Source organism: Spinacia oleracea, chromosome 4 (assembly GCF_020520425.1).
Source record: "Spinacia oleracea cultivar Varoflay chromosome 4, BTI_SOV_V1, whole genome shotgun sequence".
Lineage (NCBI taxonomy): Eukaryota > Viridiplantae > Streptophyta > Magnoliopsida > Caryophyllales > Amaranthaceae > Spinacia > Spinacia oleracea.
In genome coordinates, this window is record NC_079490.1 from 22,439,105 (window position 1) to 22,460,018 (window position 20,914).

General features: G+C 37.6%; 2 protein-coding genes across 2 annotated transcripts; both read right to left on the reverse strand.

The window, feature by feature from the left end:
• Positions 1 to 485: 485 nt before the first annotated feature.
• On the reverse strand, positions 486 to 1,232 carry LOC110795690 (uncharacterized). Its single transcript, XM_022000704.1, has one exon. It carries the CDS (start codon positions 1,230 to 1,232, stop codon positions 486 to 488), a length of 747 nt encoding a protein of 248 aa, XP_021856396.1.
• A 16,073-nt stretch (positions 1,233 to 17,305) lies between these two features.
• Positions 17,306 to 20,686, reverse strand: LOC110795697 (uncharacterized). Its single transcript, XM_022000711.2, has 2 exons — positions 20,413 to 20,686; positions 17,306 to 19,677 (listed from the first exon to the last, which is right to left on the reverse strand). The coding sequence occupies exon 2, from the start codon at positions 19,576 to 19,578 to the stop codon at positions 17,599 to 17,601; it is 1,980 nt and encodes a 659-aa protein (XP_021856403.1). The 5' UTR covers positions 19,579 to 19,677; positions 20,413 to 20,686; the 3' UTR covers positions 17,306 to 17,598.
• Between the last annotated feature and the right edge of the window lie 228 nt (positions 20,687 to 20,914).

Sequence of the window (20,914 nt, forward strand, 5' to 3'; positions counted from 1 at the left end):
AGGTCCAATATGTTCATGTCAAGACTATTAGGTGGTTGTTGCACTAGTATGAATGTGAAATAACCTTGTTGGTACACTTGTTGCCATATAGCATCATCTTGAGTCACATGTGCCTTTGCATTGTCTTGCTAAATGAATATTGTCTTCGGACCTTCAGTAGGTGGCCATTTTTCTATTATTGCCGGTATGATTTGCTCGATTAACATGCTCCTTGTCACCTTTTGATTTACTGATTCAATGACTTTGGTCACTAATGTCCCCTTCTCTCTGTATTTTGAACTTCTCTTTGCTGGTTCACTATATGTGAATGGGAATATGCCTATTTTTCCATCAAAAGTGCACTCCTTTTGTGTGTTGAATCTTGGTCTTGCAACAACCGCTGTGAACATTACTTTTGGTATCCATTTGCTTGATGGTGCAGCTCTGTGTTTGCCTTTTTTATTCCTTGCAAGATAGCATCTCTGTGATTTCTTTGTCAAATAAAACTATTTCTCATCTAGATGAACATAGTCATACATTGGTTTGTACCGTGTCTTTGTTTCTGGTGTGTCCCCCACTAGCATACCCAAAATGTATGTCATCCTTGCTATCTTGTTTGGATCCCCCAATCCAGGATGTAATGGATTTGTATGTGGCTTGATATCTCCCCTTTTAATCATTCGATGAATTGTACCCCTCGTTATGCCAAGCTTTGGAACTAAGTCCCTTATACATGTTTTGTCTCCCATTGCAAGTTTGGTTAGCTCATCAATGTCTAATTGAATTCTCTTCCTGTCAGCATTGTGATGTAGAGTTGCAAGATTATACCTTCGCATTGCTTGTTTCTGCCTCCTTGCTGTATTCCATATCCTAGATATGGTCCTTGTCGTGACACCAAAGTGAGTTGATGCTGCTATTATTGACCCGTATTCTTTTTTGCCCCTTGTTGCCCTATCTAGGAGCCATATGAGAATGTGAAGCTTGTTTTGACTGCTGAGCATGCGGCGCTTAGGATGATTCTGTGTTGCTTGTTGCTGATTTCCTGTTTGATGGAGTGCAGTCTCTAGTGGTGGATGGTTCAAATCAAAATAAACGGTGTTGCTTTGAAGTATGTCCCCAACTTCTTCTATATCATCATCAGAACTATCATCGGAACTGATTATGTGATGATTTCCATCACTTCCAGAGTCTTCTTCCATCTCTGATTCTGGAATCGGAGCATCGTTCAAGTTAAAGCCGGAATATCCACCCATTTCTTCATCTTCATCATCTGGAAACCAAGCGTCAATTGAGATTGAAATCTGAAGCCATTCCCCCGCAGGCAATTATGCACCCTTATTCTGTTTTTTTTTCCCTTTTTTTACTTTGATTTTTTTTTAGAATAAACTCTTCCTCCCTTTATTTTCTCCTTTTTTTTCTGGGATTTATACCTGTGTAGTTAAATGAGGTGCTGCCCAATTTTTATGGGATTTGTATCTGAAATTGTGAACGTTTTTTTTTTGCTCTAACCCTCTGTATTTAAATGAGCAAGAAGAGTGCCAAAAAAAATAGGGAGTCTGATTACAGTATGTGTGCTATAAATCTGAGCATTTTGATTGGTTGAGAATAAATATTATTGTATTCTTATTGGTTAAACTATTTTGATTAGGATCCATGTGCACTTATTTTTTAAAATATAAATGAGGGGCTGATTTGATCAGCACATGGGGGGAAACAAAGACAGTTTGTCTTTTTGCTTATTCCAACACAAGTACAATCCAATCATTAGACTTATCCACTCCAAATATATTTCTTAAAAACCGTGAAATTGGTCAAACAAGACGATAATTATGGGACGGAGGGAGTATGTGTTAGTTAATAATGGAGTATTTTTTTTAATATAGTTAGTGGGAAATGTGTAAGGAGTGGAGAGTGGTGATTGGGGGTTGTGAATTTTTAAATGATTTTTTGTAAGGAGTGAGGGTGTAGGTGTGGTAGTAGGTAAGTGAGAGATATAATATAATATTGGTATAAATTTTCATTTATAGAAGCGGTCCAAGTATTAAGGGACGGCCCGAAAAGGAAAGCGGTGCAAGTATTAAGGGACGGAAGGAGTACATTTTTAGTGTATAATTTGACGCATTTTAATTCTTCGTATTTACTCCTAACCTTGAAAGGTGGATACGTGTACTATTCGTATTTTTTTTTACAGAATAATTGTGTCACTATATAATCTTGCTTTGACTCTTTTTTTCCCAATCAGATTGCTTCCATTTAGAAAATAGTATAAGTTCCAAATTTGAATTAAACTTTCCCTAAATCTTGACATTAATGATTAATTTGTTTATTTACTATAATTTGATTAATTAAATTTTGAATGAAAATTATTCTATAGGAGGAAAACCAAAATGTCATTTACCAAAATGATCTTAGGAGATCCCTTATAGAATAAAGATAGATGTTCTTAGACCTAGCAAACGGGTCGTTCAGATCGGGTTCGGATTGGGTCCATTCGGATCGAGTCATTTATACTTCATATCAGGTTTGGATATGGGTTGAGTTCTTTCGGGTTATTTTGGGTTTTTTTTAATAAGGTCAAGTCTGGTATGGGTCTAGATTTTGGGTCAATATCTGATCGGTTCATTTCATATAGGTTCATATCGGATCGGGTTTTTCGGGTTATATCGAAATTTTCGGGTTAGATCGAGTTTTTTGGGTTGGATTGTATTTCTCGGCTTTCGAGTTTTGATTAGGTTATTTCTCTTTACATTTGATGCATTCATAAATTATTATTGTGTAGTAATATTTTTTTACAAAATAATTAAGGTTTAAGACTTAAGCGTATATGATTCAGAGATTAATGGTTTATGGTATGAGAGTTATAGTAATCGATAATTTAATGGTTATATTTTCACAATTTTACAAGTGATAAATTAGGCGATTTTACTCTTAGTTCTACTAATTTACGGGCAAGAGGACGAGAAATGAGACATGGATAAATATAATACCTTGTAGTGTATTTTAGTGATTAACAATAATTTATCACGATTTAGTAAAGCATGTAACTAGTATTGAGACCAAAAGCTCGAATCACTTCAAGAACATATGTCGTTATAAGTGAAATTTATGGCTGTCAAAAAAAAAAAGTGAAATTTATGGCTGTCAAAAAAAAAAGTGAAATTTATGGTTGTATATTTGATTTCTTTTGTTAAGTTCTCTTTATTGTATTGCCACGTATCATAACATTATGTTGTTCCTATGTTTTGGTTGATGACACACACATATTGCAAACTTCCTGATTATGGTTGCTAAATGACTTTGAACAGGCATATGCCCAAGTTTCTATTAGGATAGGAACTTGAATAAACTGGTGAAGTTCCTGAGGTACACTTGGAACAGTCAATGGAGTTTCAGAGCTGGAAGTTGTATCTGTTCCAGTTTGAAGTCACAAGAGGAGCAACACAGTTACATATCAAGAGTTCCGAATATCCACAAGAACTATTACAGACTCATAGCCAAGAGTTCCTGTGTTAGCTAGAGAGGAACTCATCAATGTTCCTTGGCTGGAACGTCTGAAGCTTCTGAGTTGCAAGTTCCAGACAAAGGGAAGACATGAAGTCTAGGTAGTCCACTGTACTTAGAATTTTATGTAAATATTAATTATGCTAATGGTATATAGAGTACTCAAGGAACTTATGATTTAATTAGGCCATTTATTTTATTGGAAGCGATTTTTATGGAAAACATTTCATAAATAAAAACAAGTTTTGCATATTTAATATAAAACAGATTTACGTTTTATTTTATTTAAACAAAACTTATTTTCCTAAAAATTCTCCTAAGTTTTTGTAGATAAATAAAATCTGTTTTAAAGAAATGTTTTAGGGTTTGATTGAGTCAAATCACCAACTGCTTCATGGCTGAACGTGGGAAGTGGTCTTCCCCTTGTTCCTCAAGTCAAGGGACGTGGAGACCAAAGTGCTGGCAGTTAGCAGTTGAGGTTTTGAAGGGAACTAACCCTAAGGATAAACACTATAAAAGGGAAATCGTTTTTGGTTTAAAGTACACAAACATTCTGAGAGTTTTTGCTTTCCTAAAAACGTTTTGTCTAAGATTTTCTAAAACAGTTTGTGTCCTAGTTAATTCAAAGTTCCTAAGTTTCTTATATCCTCACAAAAGCATTATTAATATCTAGAGTTATCCAAACACGAATTATATTTTGTATTAGTAAGGATAGAGTTATCCTGTTTAGACTTAGAGTTTAAGTCTGAGAGAGAGAAGTTAAGGAGTTGTAATCGAAGTAGATTACTGTGAGGAACACGAGTTTGAGAGGAACTTGTGTTGGAGAGATTATTGTAATCGAGGCATTACCATAATAAAAGAATTCTCTTCTTGATTAGTATCAAGAAGTTTTCACAATTGTTGTTATTGTCTTCTCTATTCTCAGTTTCTTGATTGTTTCTTAAGTTCCGCAAGAAACTTTATCAAAGATCTAATTACAATTCACCCCCCCCCCTCTTGTGCGTGTTCCTACTGGAATAACAGTTGGTATCAGAGCCAGTACTCACCAAAACACAGGAAACCCTGTTTGAGTCAAGTTCCTGAAAGTATGAACTCACAAGAGAAACTGGAAGAAGGTTACTCGACACAAAGGCCACCTATGTTCAATGGCAAGTTCTACTCATACTGGAAGAATAGAATGGAGATATTCATCAAAGCTGAAAATTACCAAGTTTGGCGTGTAATTGAAGTTGGAGACTTCGAGGTAACAAAGACCAATGCTGAAAACGAGGTAGTTCCTAAACCAATGTCTGAATTTTCTAAAGAAGACTTTGATAAATATGAGATGAATGCCATGGCTGTCAAAATCTTGCATTGCGGGCTTGGACCTCATGAACACAACAGAGTCATGGGGTGCAAGAACGCAAAACAGATTTGGGAACTACTTCAAGTAACCCACGAAGGAACTAATGAAGTTAAGCGTTCCAAAATTGACCTTTTGATGTCTAAATATGAAAGATTTGAGATGCTTCCAAAAGAAACTATTCAAGAAATGTTCACTAGATTTACTAACATAACCAATGAATTAGTTTCTCTTGGTAGAATCATTCCCACAGATGAACAGGTAAGAAAAATACTAAGAAGCATGCCACAAGATGATCGCTGGAGAACAAAGGTCACTGCACTGTTTGAGACCAAGGACTTCACCAAGTTCAACATTGAACAACTTGCTGGTTCCTTGATGACACACGAACTGCATCTTGGAGCTGCTGTTCCCGAGAGCTCAAGAAATCGAGGACTTGCTCTAAAGGCTGAGGAACTCGATGAATCTGAACCAGATGAAGAAGAGGCTGCCATGCTGGTCAGAAGAATGAGAAAGCTCTATAGGAACTTCAAACCAGGAAACCAGAAAGGAAGGAACTTTGCCAAGAAAATCACTAGTTCCAAAACTGAGCAAGGTTGCTTCAAATGTGGAGAAACTGATCACCAAATTCGTGAATGCCCTCTGTGGGAGAACGACAAGACCAGAGGAAAAGGGAAGGAACAGGTCAAAGATCGCTTTAACAAGTCTACCTTCAACAGACCAAACTTCAAGAAGGCCATGATAGCTGCATGGGGCGAAGCAACAGACTCAGAAGACGATGAGGAACAACCAAATGAAGAAACTGCAAATCTCTGCCTTATGGCTAGAACAGAAGGAACTGATCAAGTTCCATCAGAAGAAGTAAGTTCCTCCACTCTTCAGTGTCTCTCAAAGTCAAAACTAATTGAACTGTTGCTAGAAACTCTAGATGATTACAAAAAGCTAAGTGTATTAAAAGCACAAAGTGATAGAGCCTTGGAACTCAGTAAAGACCACATAAATTATCTGAACAATATTAGATCTGATGTCCAAGGCAGGTTCTTTGAATTACTAGATAGAAATACCTCTATTAATGAGTCATTCGAAAAAATTAGAAATGAAAACATCCTTCTACAAGTTCAACTCAGTCAATATAAGATGTTTAATTTAAGTTTAGATCCTACAAAATCCTTGGAAATCAACATGGGAATTTTTAACATCGACTTAGAAAATTTAAACAAAGATCTGATCACCACAAAGGAACAAAAAGAGAAACTGGAAAGGGAACTATCCATGGCCAGGGCACAGAGACAACCACCTAAAGTTCCTCCCAAATGGATTGAGAATGCTCAATCTAAGAGAACAGAAGGATTGGGCTTTAACCATAAAAATAGTCATAAGAAGAAGTATGTGGATCTTCCTAGTGTAAAAGTCTGCTTCTCATGTGGAAGTGGAAGTCACATAAGTACTGAGTGTTCCAAGATGAAGGAACAGGATCAAAGAAACATAAATTATGTAAAACAAAAATGGGTTAAGAAGTCTGAAGTTATAGTTGAAAAGGAACTCGAGGAAACCCGAGTTCCTGTAACTAACCTTTGATCTCTTTACAGATTCTAGTGAAGGGGAACAGCTCGTGGTATCTCGACAGCGGGTGTTCCAAACACATGACAGGAGACAAATCTAAATTCCTCTCACTAGAAGCCTACAATGGAGGAACTGTGACCTTTGGAGACAACATGAAAGGAGAAATTATTGGAATTGGAAAAGTTGGAAGGTCAAGTTCCTACGCCATTGAAAATGTATTTTTAGTCGAGGGTTTGATGCACAGTCTACTAAGCATCTCTCAATTCTGTGACAAAGGAAACTCTGTAAGTTTTACTTCTGAAAACTGTCAAATCATAAACAATAACACTGGGAAGGTTATTTTGGAAGGAACTCGTAAAGGGAACACATATTCTGTGGATCTCAATACAGTTCCCAGGAACAATCTAACCTGCCTCAGTGCCTTTGAAGAAAATTCCCTACTATGGCACAGGAGGTTTGGACATGCTAGTTTCTCGTTGCTTGACAAACTAAGATCAAAGGAACTGGTTCGAGGACTCCCCTCAATCAAGTTCCTAACTGATAAAGTGTGTGATGCATGTGCAAAAGGCAAGCATGTCCGAAGTTCCTTCAAATCTAAGAAATTGGTAAGCACCACAAAACCATTGGAACTCATCCATATGGACTTATGTGGACCAATGAGAATTCAAAGCAGAAGTGGGAAAAAATATGTATTAGTTACTGTTGATGATTACTCTCGCTTTACTTGGGTCATATTTCTAACAAGCAAGGATGAAACGTTTGATGAATTTGTTACATTTTCAAAGAAAATCCAGAAAACCACAGGTCACCAACTGATCCATATAAGATCAGATCATGGAACAGAATTTGAAAACTACAAATTCGATGAATACTGCAAGGAACAAGGTATGGACCACAATTTCTCAGCTCCCAGAACTCCACAACAAAATGGAGTTGTTGAGAGGAAAAATAGAACCCTAGAGGACATGGCAAGAACCATGCTAATAGCCAGTTCCTTGCCTAGGAACTTCTGGGCTGAAGCAGTCAATACTGCTTGCTACATTATAAATAGAGTTATGATTCGAGCAATCCTAAACAAAACCCCCTATGAGCTACTAAAAGGTATAAAACCCAACATCTCTTACTTTAGAGCCTTTGGGAGCAAATGTTTTGTCCACAACAATGGAAAAAGGAACTTGGGGAAGTTTGATGAAAGAAGCGACGAGGCAGTGTTCCTAGGATATGCCTTAAATAGCAAGGCTTATAGAGTTTATAACAAAAGATCTATGTGTGTTGAGGAAAGTGTACATATAATATTTGATGAATCTAACAAAACTGACATAGTACAGGAACAAGAATTTTTCGAGATTGGTTTATCTCGTGCTGCAGAAAATGATGAGGAGTTCCAAATAAGCAAACACACAGCAAGAGGAACTGCTCAACAAAATCAAGAAGTTCCCGTACTAGAGGAACAAGCAGAAAACCAAGAAGATCCAGAAACAACACCAGAGGAACCCCAACAGGGAACTCAGGTCATAGAAGGAACTGACGAAAATGCCACAACACCAGTAGCTCAATTTCAACCTAAACCTTGGAAGCATCTAAAGTCCCACCCAATGGAACTCATTGTGAGTGACATCAGAAAAGGAACTCAGACAAGGTCACAACTAAGGAACTTTTGCGCATTCCACGCGTTCCTCTCCATATTTGAGCCAAGAAATCACACTGAGGCTCTGGAAGATGCTGACTGGATCATTGCCATGCAAGAAGAATTAAATGAATTCAAAAGAAACAAGGTATGGCACTTGGAACCCAAACCAAAGCACCAGAAGGTGATAGGGCTAAAATGGGTGTTCCGGAACAAGAAAGATGAACATGCAACAATCATAAGGAACAAAGCAAGGTTAGTGGTCAAAGGTTATAATCAACAGGAAGGCATTGACTTTGAAGAAACATTTGCACCTGTTGCTAGATTAGAAGCCATTAGAATCTTAATTGCTTTTGCTGCTTTCATGGGTTTTAAACTTTATCAAATGGATGTTAAATGTGCTTTCTTAAACGGTTTCTTAGAGGAAGATGTTTATGTGGAACAGCCCCCTGGATTTGAAAATCCCGAATTTCCAAATCACATTTACAAATTAGATAAGGCTCTCTATGGACTAAAACAAGCCCCTAGATCTTGGTACGAGAGATTATCAAAGTTCCTCCTTCAAAATGATTTTAAAAGAGGTAGAATAGACAAAACCTTATTCTTAAAATCTAGAGGAACTGACTTGTTAGTAGTTCAAATTTATGTTGATGATATATTATTTGGAGCAACTAATGAAAATTTGTGCAAGGATTTTGCAAGCTTGATGAGCAGTGAATTTGAAATGAGTATGATGGGGGAACTCAACTTCTTCCTTGGTTTACAAATCAAGCAAACCGAGGAGGGAATCATGATACACCAACAAAAGTATGTGAAGGAACTCCTAAAGAAATATGAGCTAGAGTCAGCCAAAGTAAATCACACTCCCATGGGAACTGCTACCAGATTAGACACTGATCCAAATGGGAAAAGTGTGAATCAAACAAAATACAGAGGTATGATTGGATCTCTATTATATTTAACAGCCAGTAGACCTGACATTTCTTTCAGTGTAGGACTATGTGCAAGATTTCAATCAAATCCAAAGGAGTCCCATCTAACTGCGGTGAAAAGAATACTAAGATATCTCAAAGGAACTGATGACCTATGCCTTTACTATCCAAGAAGTGGATCCTTCGAGCTAAGAGGATATGCAGATGCTGATTATGCAGGTGACTTAGTGAATAGAAAAAGCACATCAGGTATGGTACAGTTCCTAGGTCCATGCATGGTTTCTTGGGGTTCCAAGAAACAGAATACTGTTGCTCTATCCACAGCTGAAGCTGAGTATGTAGCTGCTGCAGCTTGTTGCTCACAAATTCTATGGATAAAACAACAGTTAAGAGATTTTGGTATTATCTATGATTGTGTTCCTATCTATTGTGATAACACTAGTGCTATTTGTATTTCAAAAGATCCGGTTCATCATTCCCGAGTCAAACACATCCACATCAGACACCATTTCCTTAAAGATAATGTTGAGAAAGGTTTGATCAAATTAGACTTTTGCCAAACTGATCACCAAATTGCTGATATTTTAACTAAGCCTTTGAACAGAGAGAAACATGAGAAAATGAGAATGGAACTCGGAATGATCAAGCTAAGGTAATTGCCAAATTGGAGTTCCTCTAAGGCAAAAGCAAAAATCATGGTACATATAGACTATTACAAACACAAAATCTTGTGTGCAAACATAGTTGAAGCTTACCATCGTGGCAAATTCACTCACACTTCAAATGAGCAAGGTAAGCAGTTCCTTTCAAACTAGTTAAGTCAGAGATACGAAATTAAGCAAGTCAAAGTCAAACACAATTTTTTTTCATTTTCCTTTTATTTTTATTTTTATGTTTTTTTTTAATTAAAAACCGAATACCCATATTCAAAGAATGTTTGGAACGGTTCCATTGGCAATAAATAGGAGAAACTCTTCACTTTCCACAATCAATCCATGCAACCCCCTTTCTCTCTCTCACACGCCTTCTCCACTGACATCACCTCTCCTTCCACCTATAAAATAAATAACCTCAACCATGGTTCTCACAAGCAACAACACTGATCTCACATCCCTCAAACGAAAGAGAAACCCTTCATCTCCTGTTCCCATGGATACCTCACCCATTCAATCGCCAATTCCTCTTCGATCCCACAATCCAATGCTCGCAATCACTCAGGGGGAACAAACCAACACTGACATCGAAATGAAATCCCCAATCTCAAACCCTAGATCCTCCACAAGAAAATCCAAAAAACGACGAGTGGAAGCTTCTGGTGAAAACATCGAGGAAACAGAGGAGATTGCTCAAACTCAGGGGGAAGTAAAAGGGTCCAAGAAACTCACTGCAAAGGAAAACAATCTGGTCGAGGGGTTCGCAATCAACTCAACATGGTGTGAAGCCACGAAATTTAAAGAGCTGATGGAAATCCTTGAACAACAAAAGTGGGTAAGTCTGTTGAGTACCTATGCCAAATCCCCCTTAATTCCTGAAGCTATGAAAGAATTCTGCAAGAACTTTGCATGTGTTGATAATGTATGCTCAAGTAAAGTGAATGGAACTCGCATCGAATTTGATGCCTCTTATCTGGAACAGCTGTTTGGTACACCCAATAGGGGTTTTGATATGTGGCTCAAAGGTCAAATCACAGTGACCATAGATAATGTAGATGAGAAAGATATAGTTGGTTCCATTGGAGGAGATTCTAAAGTATCCACCTCCACCTCACACAACTGCTTTTCACCTCTTCAAAAATTACTGTTTAATATTGTGTGGAGAGGTGTAGTTCCTCGAACTCAGAAAAGGAACATAGCAAGTCTGTTTGATGCATGTCTCATGTATTGTCTTGAAAGGAAAATTCCCATAAACTTTCCTGCAATCATGATCAAACACTTATCCACCTGTATCCCCAAATTCAAAATTCCATACTCCTCCCTTCTCACAGAAATCTTCAAAAGCTTCTCAGTTGACCTTAGCCCATACTTTGTGATTCCCTTAAAATCCACCCAAATCCTTCAACTTGAAATGCTCCATCTATTAAATCTTAAAGTGGTTCAGGGTAAAGTCATTAGGGCTGGAAAGGAAGAGAAACAAGATGAGGAAGATCAGGAAGGAATTGCAGTTAAAGAAGAAGTGGAGGAGGAGGAGGAACTCGAACAAATAGAGGTCCCTTTACCTCGAGGGAACAGGAAGAGTGTAGGAAAAAGAAAGAGCATGAGGGTAGCAATGAAGGAGAACAAGAAAAGAGGGCCTGTCTTCATGGAAATAAATGAGGAAGGGGATGTCAAGGAGATGCCCATAGAGGAGGATGCTGTTCCACTGAATCAAGAGGAACTGCCTGAAACTGTTAGGCCAAGAAAAAGGACACCCAGATCCTCCAAAAAGTCCAAAGCTCGTAGTGTTCCATCTGAACAGGAACATGTTCAAGATCATGGGGGTGCCTGGAACACAAAGGATGATCAGATATTGGAGCTAAAGGCAACAGTTGCTCGTCTGGTGGAACTACAGGAGGGAACAGATCACAGGATTAGCTCAATGCAGGCCCACATAGGTGCATTGGTTACAAGTGTCAAGACTCTCCAAAACGATCTTCACCACTACTCAGAACAAGCCAATGCAACTCGTGCCACAATCCTCACAAAGATCAACGATCTGGAATCTTTTGAGGAGACTGTGATAGAAGAAACTGCTGGTTCTGGTTCCCCATCCCAAGCCTAAATCACCCTATCCCATGTTTCTTTTATCTTTTGCCATGGAACAATCTTTTTAATTTGCTTTTGGTTTGTATAATTTTTAAACTTGGGTATTTGTTCCATCTTATTTTGACTTGCTTGGTTACACATATCTATGCTTTCTAGTCTTGATCATTACTGCTTGCTTTCAATTTATTGTATGAGTTAGTTTAATACTTTGAGGCTAGCTTAACTTGCCAAACGTTGATCGTGGGGCACTGTGTTTGGAATGGCTATATTTCGTGCTATGCTTTTTGTTGATGTCAACAGGGGGAAGTCATGGGTGCAAACTTCCAAGGCACACTCAATCCAGTTCCTGAATCAATCTCTCTGAATCTCTCTGTAAGCCAAGGGTGCTCCTCTTTCTTCTCTCTAATCTTTCTCTTTTGTTTTTCAATTTTTATGTTCTGTTTCACAATAGTCTGTATAAGTTCTTGTTTGTTTGTACTTACTCTCTTTGTAAAAAGTTTGCAAGTGTTGTCATCACCAAAAAGGGGGAATATTGTTGTTCCTATGTTTTGGTTGATGACACACACATATTGCAAACTTCCTGATTATGGTTGCTAAATGACTTTGAACAGGCATATGCCCAAGTTTCTATTAGGATAGGAACTTGAATAAACTGGTGAAGTTCCTGAGGTACACTTGGAACAGTCAATGGAGTTTCAGAGCTGGAAGTTGTATCTGTTCCAGTTTGAAGTCACAAGAGGAGCAACACAGTTACATATCAAGAGTTCCGAATATCCACAAGAACTATTACAGACTCATAGCCAAGAGTTCCTGTGTTAGCTAGAGAGGAACTCATCAATGTTCCTTGGCTGGAACGTCTGAAGCTTCTGAGTTGCAAGTTCCAGACAAAGGGAAGACATGAAGTCTAGGTAGTCCACTGTACTTAGAATTTTATGTAAATATTAATTATGCTAATGGTATATAGAGTACTCAAGGAACTTATGATTTAATTAGGCCATTTATTTTATTGGAAGCGATTTTTATGGAAAACATTTCATAAATAAAAACAAGTTTTGCATATTTAATATAAAACAGATTTACGTTTTATTTTATTTAAACAAAACTTATTTTCCTAAAAATTCTCCTAAGTTTTTGTAGATAAATAAAATCTGTTTTAAAGAAATGTTTTAGGGTTTGATTGAGTCAAATCACCAACTGCTTCATGGCTGAACGTGGGAAGTGGTCTTCCCCTTGTTCCTCAAGTCAAGGGACGTGGAGACCAAAGTGCTGGCAGTTAGCAGTTGAGGTTTTGAAGGGAACTAACCCTAAGGATAAACACTATAAAAGGGAAATCGTTTTTGGTTTAAAGTACACAAACATTCTGAGAGTTTTTGCTTTCCTAAAAACGTTTTGTCTAAGATTTTCTAAAACAGTTTGTGTCCTAGTTAATTCAAAGTTCCTAAGTTTCTTATATCCTCACAAAAGCATTATTAATATCTAGAGTTATCCAAACACGAATTATATTTTGTATTAGTAAGGATAGAGTTATCCTGTTTAGACTTAGAGTTTAAGTCTGAGAGAGAGAAGTTAAGGAGTTGTAATCGAAGTAGATTACTGTGAGGAACACGAGTTTGAGAGGAACTTGTGTTGGAGAGATTATTGTAATCGAGGCATTACCATAATAAAAGAATTCTCTTCTTGATTAGTATCAAGAAGTTTTCACAATTGTTGTTATTGTCTTCTCTATTCTCAGTTTCTTGATTGTTTCTTAAGTTCCGCAAGAAACTTTATCAAAGATCTAATTACAATTCACCCCCCCCCTCTTGTGCGTGTTCCTACTGGAATAACACATTATCAAAGATTTTTCCTATAGCACAAAAGAGAATAAATAAATAAATAAATAATAATAATAATAATAATAATAATAATAAAGCCTAATTTAGCTTTGGGCCTTGCTTGTGATTTAGCTTTAAATAGCTTTCGGGATTTGTGTCATTTCGATCCTCTCGATCTCTGCCGTGTGGTACCAGCCCCCCCGTTTATGAAAAAGTTGGCTACAGTGTACTTTGATATGGTAGAGAAGAAGATGATGGGACAGCACAACCCGAGTTCCAGAGAAAAGGATATACTCATTAGCAACCGAGCGGCACACTCCTTAGACTTCTTGAGAGCCCTCCCAATTGAGGGGTTAGGGCAGACGATGCACCCAAGACAATTCAGGTGTATTTTGTGTTATCGCCTTGCGATCCCTATGTTCCCTCCTGACTTTACTTGTCCTTGCTGCTCTTCGAAAATCATAGATCGTTTCGGGGATCACGCAGTGCATTGTGATAATGATGTTGGCCTGAAATTCCGCCATAACTTGGTTCGAGATGTGTTAGGGGATATATGTTCTCATACGGGGGTTGTTGTGCAGAAGGAGGTGCCTTTGGGATTTCTGTCTGAGGAAGGGAGAGATCTCCGTCCTGCAGACCTTCTTGTCTACTCTTAGGAGAAAGGGAAAAATGTATGCTTAGATGTCACAGGTATCTCTCCCTTCACCGGGCCAGGAGTTGATGCTTTTGCTCATGGGGTTGTTGTCGCTAATGCTGTTGCCAGGAAGAAGAAGAAGTATGAAGCGAAGTGCATAGGCAACGGATATGGTTTTATCGCTTTTGCTTTCTCCACCTTTGGAGAACTAGGGAGTGATGCCCTCGAGTTCATGTCTAGGGTCTCACGGGTTGCTCAGAGTAACACGGATGCTGCTAACATTTGTTCTTTTCTTTTTCATTGTTTGTGTTTTGCTTTGAATAAGGGTGTCGGAGCCCAATTAGTGGCTAGGCTCCCATCCAACTTTGTGTAATCGCTTCATAATAATAATAATAATAATAATAATAATAATAATAATAATAATAATAATAATAATAATAATAATAATAATAAAAGCTAAAAAAAACTTGTATTCAAACTATTGGTAAATTCGAGTTGCTCTTCGGTTCGGATTGGTTTCGGGTCTTCGGTTCGAATCAGTTCTGGTTTATTTAAATTTAAATTCGGTTTCGGATGAAGATCGGTTCGAGTCGTTCGGGTCGGTTACGAGTCAGATCTATTTGGTTTTTGGGTTAAGTTCGGGTCTCGTTTTGGGTCATATTCAGTTACATATCGGATCAACGGGTTGGTTTTTCGGGTCCGGGTATAGTTTTGTCAGGTATGTGCCTAACTGCCTTGAAAGATGATTGTGAAACTATTACTCCGTATCCAACTATCTCTTTATTTGTTTTAGGGAATTTTGGTATTTACTATCTTAAAAATACACCACTTTTGTATTTACTACCTTACGAATTATTATTTTTAAAGTACTACCTTAAACTTCAAAAAAAAAAAATTATTACCACTTTACAGTTTTTTCATTTTAAAATTTAGATATATGATAATTCATAAATATTTTAAAATTTTACAAATAATATTTATTTCGTTCTACCTTTTACAAAATGTTAAAAGAAAGATACATATGGAATCCTTACACATAAATGAGAAGAATGGGTTTTGACTAACTTAAAATGATTAAGAAACGAAAGAAATATCTCAATTTTAAAATAAGAAAACTGTAAAGTGTTAGTTAATACAAAAAAAATTAGAACTTTAAGATAGTAATTTAAAATAAAAATTTTGTAAGGTAGTAAATACAAAAGTAGTGTATTTTTAAGGTAACCCCTAATTGATCATCATATTTTTACAACCACATGTGGTGGGGTCAACCCATCTTTGATATCATTATTATCATTATCATTACCCTATTGTCTTAAAGAGGCTCCTGTAACAAGGGGGTTAAGTGAAGGTCGGACATACACAACCTTACCCTGTAATTGCAGAGAGATTATTTCCAATTGACCCAACAGCAATAACGTACCTTACCCTGTAATTGCAGAGAGATTATTTTCAATTGACCCAACAGCAATAACGGGACGTTGGACGACTATCTAGGGAAACTCCTAATATGAATTAATCACCTCTTGTCTTAATCTTTGAAGTTGTATACTCACACGCACAGCTTATGGTTATGGTTGATCTGAGAGCAACTAAAAAGGAAAACCAACCATTATAGGCAACTAAAAAGGAAAACCAACCATTATAGGCAATGTTAACTAAAAAGGAAAACCAACCATTATAGGCAATGTTAAGCAAATAATCAATCATGGATAGAAGGGTGGAATGTGGTGTTTGCTACAACACTGTGGTGGCTGTGAAAGTGGAGAAACAATAGGTGTTTTGACAGAGTAGTAGACATTCCCCTAGACCAACACACTTTCATTATAGCTAGAGTTGGAGAAATAAACCGAGCTTGGGAAAGAGAAGATATCAAACTAGGGAAGAGGAAAAGAGGCATGACTACTATTCAAGTTCGTTGGCTGTATCCAAGAGAGGGATGGGTGAAATTGAACACAGATGGAGCTTCGAAAGGGAATCCGGGAGTAGTTGGGTGTGGTGGCTTAATTCGGGGTCATAGAGGTGAGCTATTCGAGGTGTTTGCAGCGAAGTGTGGTGTGTGCTCAAGTGTGAAAGCAGAATTGTTAGGGGTGAGGCGTGGCCTAGCTATAGCATGGAATGCGGGTCATAGAAAAGTTCAACTTGAGGTGGATTCGGAAGTGGTTGTGAAACTGTTGGTAGACACCAACATTCCAAATTCGCCCTCCTTTCATATAATTAGACAATGCAAAAGCTTGATCAATAGGGATGGTTGGGAGGTAACGGTGAATCACTGCTATCGAGAAGCCAACCGAGCTTCAGATTGGCTGGCCAACTTTGGAGTCACAATGGAGCAACGGCTATTGATCTTTGGAGCGGTCCCATCGGATCTTCAAGCCGTTTTATTGGAGGACTTGGGAGGGGTGACTATAGCAAGGAAGGTAGCTGCTTTAGCTGCTTGAGGAACCATATTCGCAGAAGTGGAAAGGAATCATATTCGCATAAGTGGAAACTCAACTGCTCTCTTATGCTTTCTGTCTTGTTATTGCCATGTTAACTGCTTGTGTTTTCTTTAGTAGTTTGTATTAGTTTTTTATCAAGGGGTCTGACCCCTCTCCAATCACCAAAAAAAAAAAAAAAATTCTCTTCACCTTATTATTATTACTTATTAGATCAGACCAGAAAAATCAGACCACACCAAACAAAAAAAAAGCAAAAAGCACTCACATAGAACAATTAAGCCGTATAACAATCTAGAAAAATCAAACCAAACCATGCGAAGAGAACACACCCTAAAATAAGAAGTGTAGCACTTGGATAAAAATGAGGTGTTGGAATGCTTATGGACTCCATCCTTATTTGATTTTATCAAGGGCTAATGTCAAACCTCAACCTAAAACCTTCTTTTTTCAAAAATAGAGATTACGTTGATAAAATTAAGAATCTGATACAAGGGTTTTGAGGTTTTCCTTTGATTTTCATTCAGCATACATAGATTACCAACATCGAACACTCGACTGAGCACGGCATACAGTGCAAATTGATGCCATGCCTTAAACTTGTACATTTTTCTCTTCGCATGGTCTGGTAATCAGGTCTTCGATTACAGATTTGAAGATCAAACTCAGAGCCATATCAACAAAATAAAACTCCCTCATATTAAAATGCAAAAAAGAAACAAAAGACATAGGTCGACTGGAAAATAAAACTAATCTGGTGGTTACTTTTGAAATCAAAGGCATAATAATATATGATCAGCGTATCCTGTAAGTTAAAAGGATGGGTAAACCTTACAAAAAAGAATCGCTTAAATCCGTCAAAAAATGCGTACTACTGTTTGAACCAACACCCGCCATTCGCCAACAAGTGACGAATCCTCACTCTAGTGTAAGTAGCATCCCTAAGCAAAGCTAAAAATAATGGATCAAAATTTTATGATGATGATAATAATGATGCATCAGATAGATTCCATACCCCTTTGGTAAAGTTTTAAGCAGTCGTTTTCTTGCTTCTGAAAGTCTCCTTCAGTGAAGCTAATTTCTTCTTGCAATTGTTGACAGTTTTCCCCGGGACAGCAGCTGCAACCCGCTCCCAACGCTGAGCTGTTTCCTTTGGAAATGTTTTCAGAGCTTGAAGAAGAGCTCTCTCTTGAACTGAAGACCACACATCTGGGTCAGAAGAAGCAGACGGGATATCTGTTGAAGAAGATACATTTGGAGAATCGGTAGAGGTTGTTGTTGAACTAGTAGCATCAGCCACAGGCTCAGGAACAGGAACAGACTCAGGCCCATTCACAGGCCCATTCACAGCTGGAACTTCATCTCTAGTACTAAGTGGTGATGAAATTGATACTGCTGGTTTCCTTTTCTCAAGGAACGAATCAAACGCCTTGGACGAGTCTGGCTTTTGAAGAAGAACTGTTTTTGTTGCCTTTAGAATCTCTTCCACTGATCTTCCAGTACCAATATACTCAGATATAACCTCCCATCTCCGTGATGTACCTTTTGGAAATTTCTGGATACCTTTTCTCAAGAGATCTATTTCTTCCTTGACCCAAGGCTTCTCTTTCTCCTTCTCTTTCTTTTCAAGGACACTAGAAGATGCCACATTTCCATTTGATTTCACCGCACCAGTTGGCTTTGGCGTTGGATTTGGTGCCGGAGTTGGACCATTCTCCTCACTAACTTTACCACTAAGTGAGTCTTTGAGAAGTTTAACTTGTTCCTCTTTTGCCTTCCCCTCTAACTTATTGCACAGGTTCTTGAGCCGTTCCATATCAAGTGACATACAAAGAGTTTCCACATCATCCCCAGATATGTCAAACGCAGACCCAGATGCAACTTCAGAAGCAAGTGACCGAAGACGGGTGCGTTCTTTGCGCACAAGTTTCTTTTCCTTCTCTTTTGCCTTCTTCTGTTGCACAGCAGCTTCAGCAGCTTTTTTGTCTTCCTCCTCTTTCTTAAGCCTCTCCTCTTCAGCAACTCGAGCAGCTTCTTCCTCTTCCAACTTCTTGGCTAAGAACTTGGATTCCTTCTTACGCTTCTTTTCGGCTTTCTCAAATTCTTTTCTCTTAGCTATCCTGGGATCTCTTTTATAAGCATTGTCAACAAGAGAGCGTACCCGGGTATATTCTTCTTTCCTTGCTTTCTCACTTAGCTTTGCATTTTGCCTTTCCATCCATCTTTTATGATCCCGAGATTCTGCTTGCTCAAGGTCAAATTCATCTTCATGTGGAAATTCTCTCCAACTTTTATAAGAATACCAAAAATTGTAGAATTTTTCAACCTCCTCAAATGAAGAATTATCATCTCCTAATGAAGGGGCAGGCTGGTTAACAGACCACCGGCTATTCCTCATAAAAGCTGGGCCAAAAACTTTGAAGAAATCCTGTGGTGCACAGTCAGTGGGGATTTCATCATCAAATTCATCAGTTGAGTCGTACATTCTTCTTTTTTGAGGGTCAATTAACAACTCATAAGCTTCTTGAATGGCCTTAAAATGGTTTTCAATTTCATCCTTCTTCGCTTGTTTTGAAGCTTCAGTTTTTTCTAACAGAAGAAGTGCAGCTTGTTTGTCAGGATGATATTTCAAAGCAACATCACGGTAACTCTTTCTTATCTGCTCCTCAGTTGCAAGGTATCTCAAATGTGCCAACCCCAACAATGCATAATGATCTTGTTGTTGTTTACCATCACCTCCAGATTTCTTCTTACTCTTACCACTGTAGGACTCAAAAGAAGGAGTAAAAGTTTCTTTATCATTCGACACACTCTTATCATCATCCTTGTCTGAATCTTCTTCACAGTAACCACTAAGTCTAAGAGCAGCAGAGTGAAAAGAATGGCCAGCAGGTTCAAACTTCGACACCTTGAGAGGAAGACAATTTGAAGAGACATAGAGTGGCTTCCCATCTTTAAGCTCTTGTGTGTAGGATATAAGTAGAACATGACTCCGTTGCTGGGCCATCATTTCTTAATAATGGCCCCAGTATCAAACAAGAGCACAAACAACCAACGAAAACGGAGTGCAAAACGGAGTGCAAAACTCAGCAAAACCAGCAAATACAAACTGCAAATAATCATTCACCAAGATAAACTTTAGAACTTTTGATAGCCAAAAATTGATTCAAAGAAGCGAATCCAATTCATAAAAGATGCAAACATATAAAAAAGCCATCTTTGATCAACAAAGGATCTCAGGAAAAAATATTTACATGCCTGTGGCTTCATTAAGTAAATCATACTCCGTAGATGAGAACAAAGCAACCAATCGATTACTATAAAGCTCACGATTAGGTTCTTATAGCATCATTTAATGCATAAACAATAAATATTATAAATGCATAAACAATCAATCTTATAAGAGCATCAGAACACTCTAATCAATCAAGTAATAACTAAAAGCAGAGAAAAGGAGATACCATCTAATAAAACAAAATCAAAATTGAAAAATCACAAAATCAAATTGAAAAAGTCACAGGAGACGGATTGAAGGGAAATAACAAAGAAAGGCAAATAATTTTCATTATCTTATATTCAAATTTCAGATTTATATGATTTTCAATTAGAATCATGAACTGGGTATAGACGAGTTACTGTAACTGACATCAAACAACATCAAAACAAACCAAATACAACATATTTATCAATTTTAAAACAATAATATCAGGAAAAACCAATCATCCCCGCATGAAATTAAACACTTATTGGATCTTCAAATACAAATAAAATCAACAGAAATATCCGAAAAAATCGATGCAAAATAGAAAAAGGGGAGAGAATAGAAGAGGAAGACAAGACATACAGTTTCTTCGACACCGAGAATAGCAGCGGAAGAGGAGGAGGAGTGGTTGGCGGAATGGAGGTGATGATAAAACTAGAAGATGCTGGTTTTGTTAGAGGAGAGTGAGTTAGGGTTTTAAGAGATGGAGGCGGCACAAGGACCAGGAAGTAAGAACCAGATATAAGAGCAGCTGCTAGTTAGAGTTTTAGGAGAGAGAATATTCAATTCTTTTTTTTTTTCTTTTTTTTTTGCGACATTTTATTTGTATTACTTTGGTTATGAGAATTTATTTTTAGGGTTATGAATTACGGATCGAATTTGCTTTGCTCAATTTGTCCTAATAATTTGGATTATATTCATTTCAATTAGCATGAAACTAATTTGTGTACTATTGGCATGCATTATTTCTTAGGCTAAACATAAAACTAATACGGGTTTTAGTTCGGGTACAAATACTCATACTCCATATTGAGTTCGAAGTTTTTCATTTTGTCTTCTGGTCGGGACCGTTTGTTGTGAGGAG

Coding starts and splice junctions, on each gene's coding strand:
- LOC110795697 (XM_022000711.2), bottom strand. CDS start 19,578: ATGATGGCCCAGCAACGGAGTCATGTTCTACTTATATCCTACACACAA.
- LOC110795690 (XM_022000704.1), bottom strand. CDS start 1,232: ATGGGTGGATATTCCGGCTTTAACTTGAACGATGCTCCGATTCCAGAA.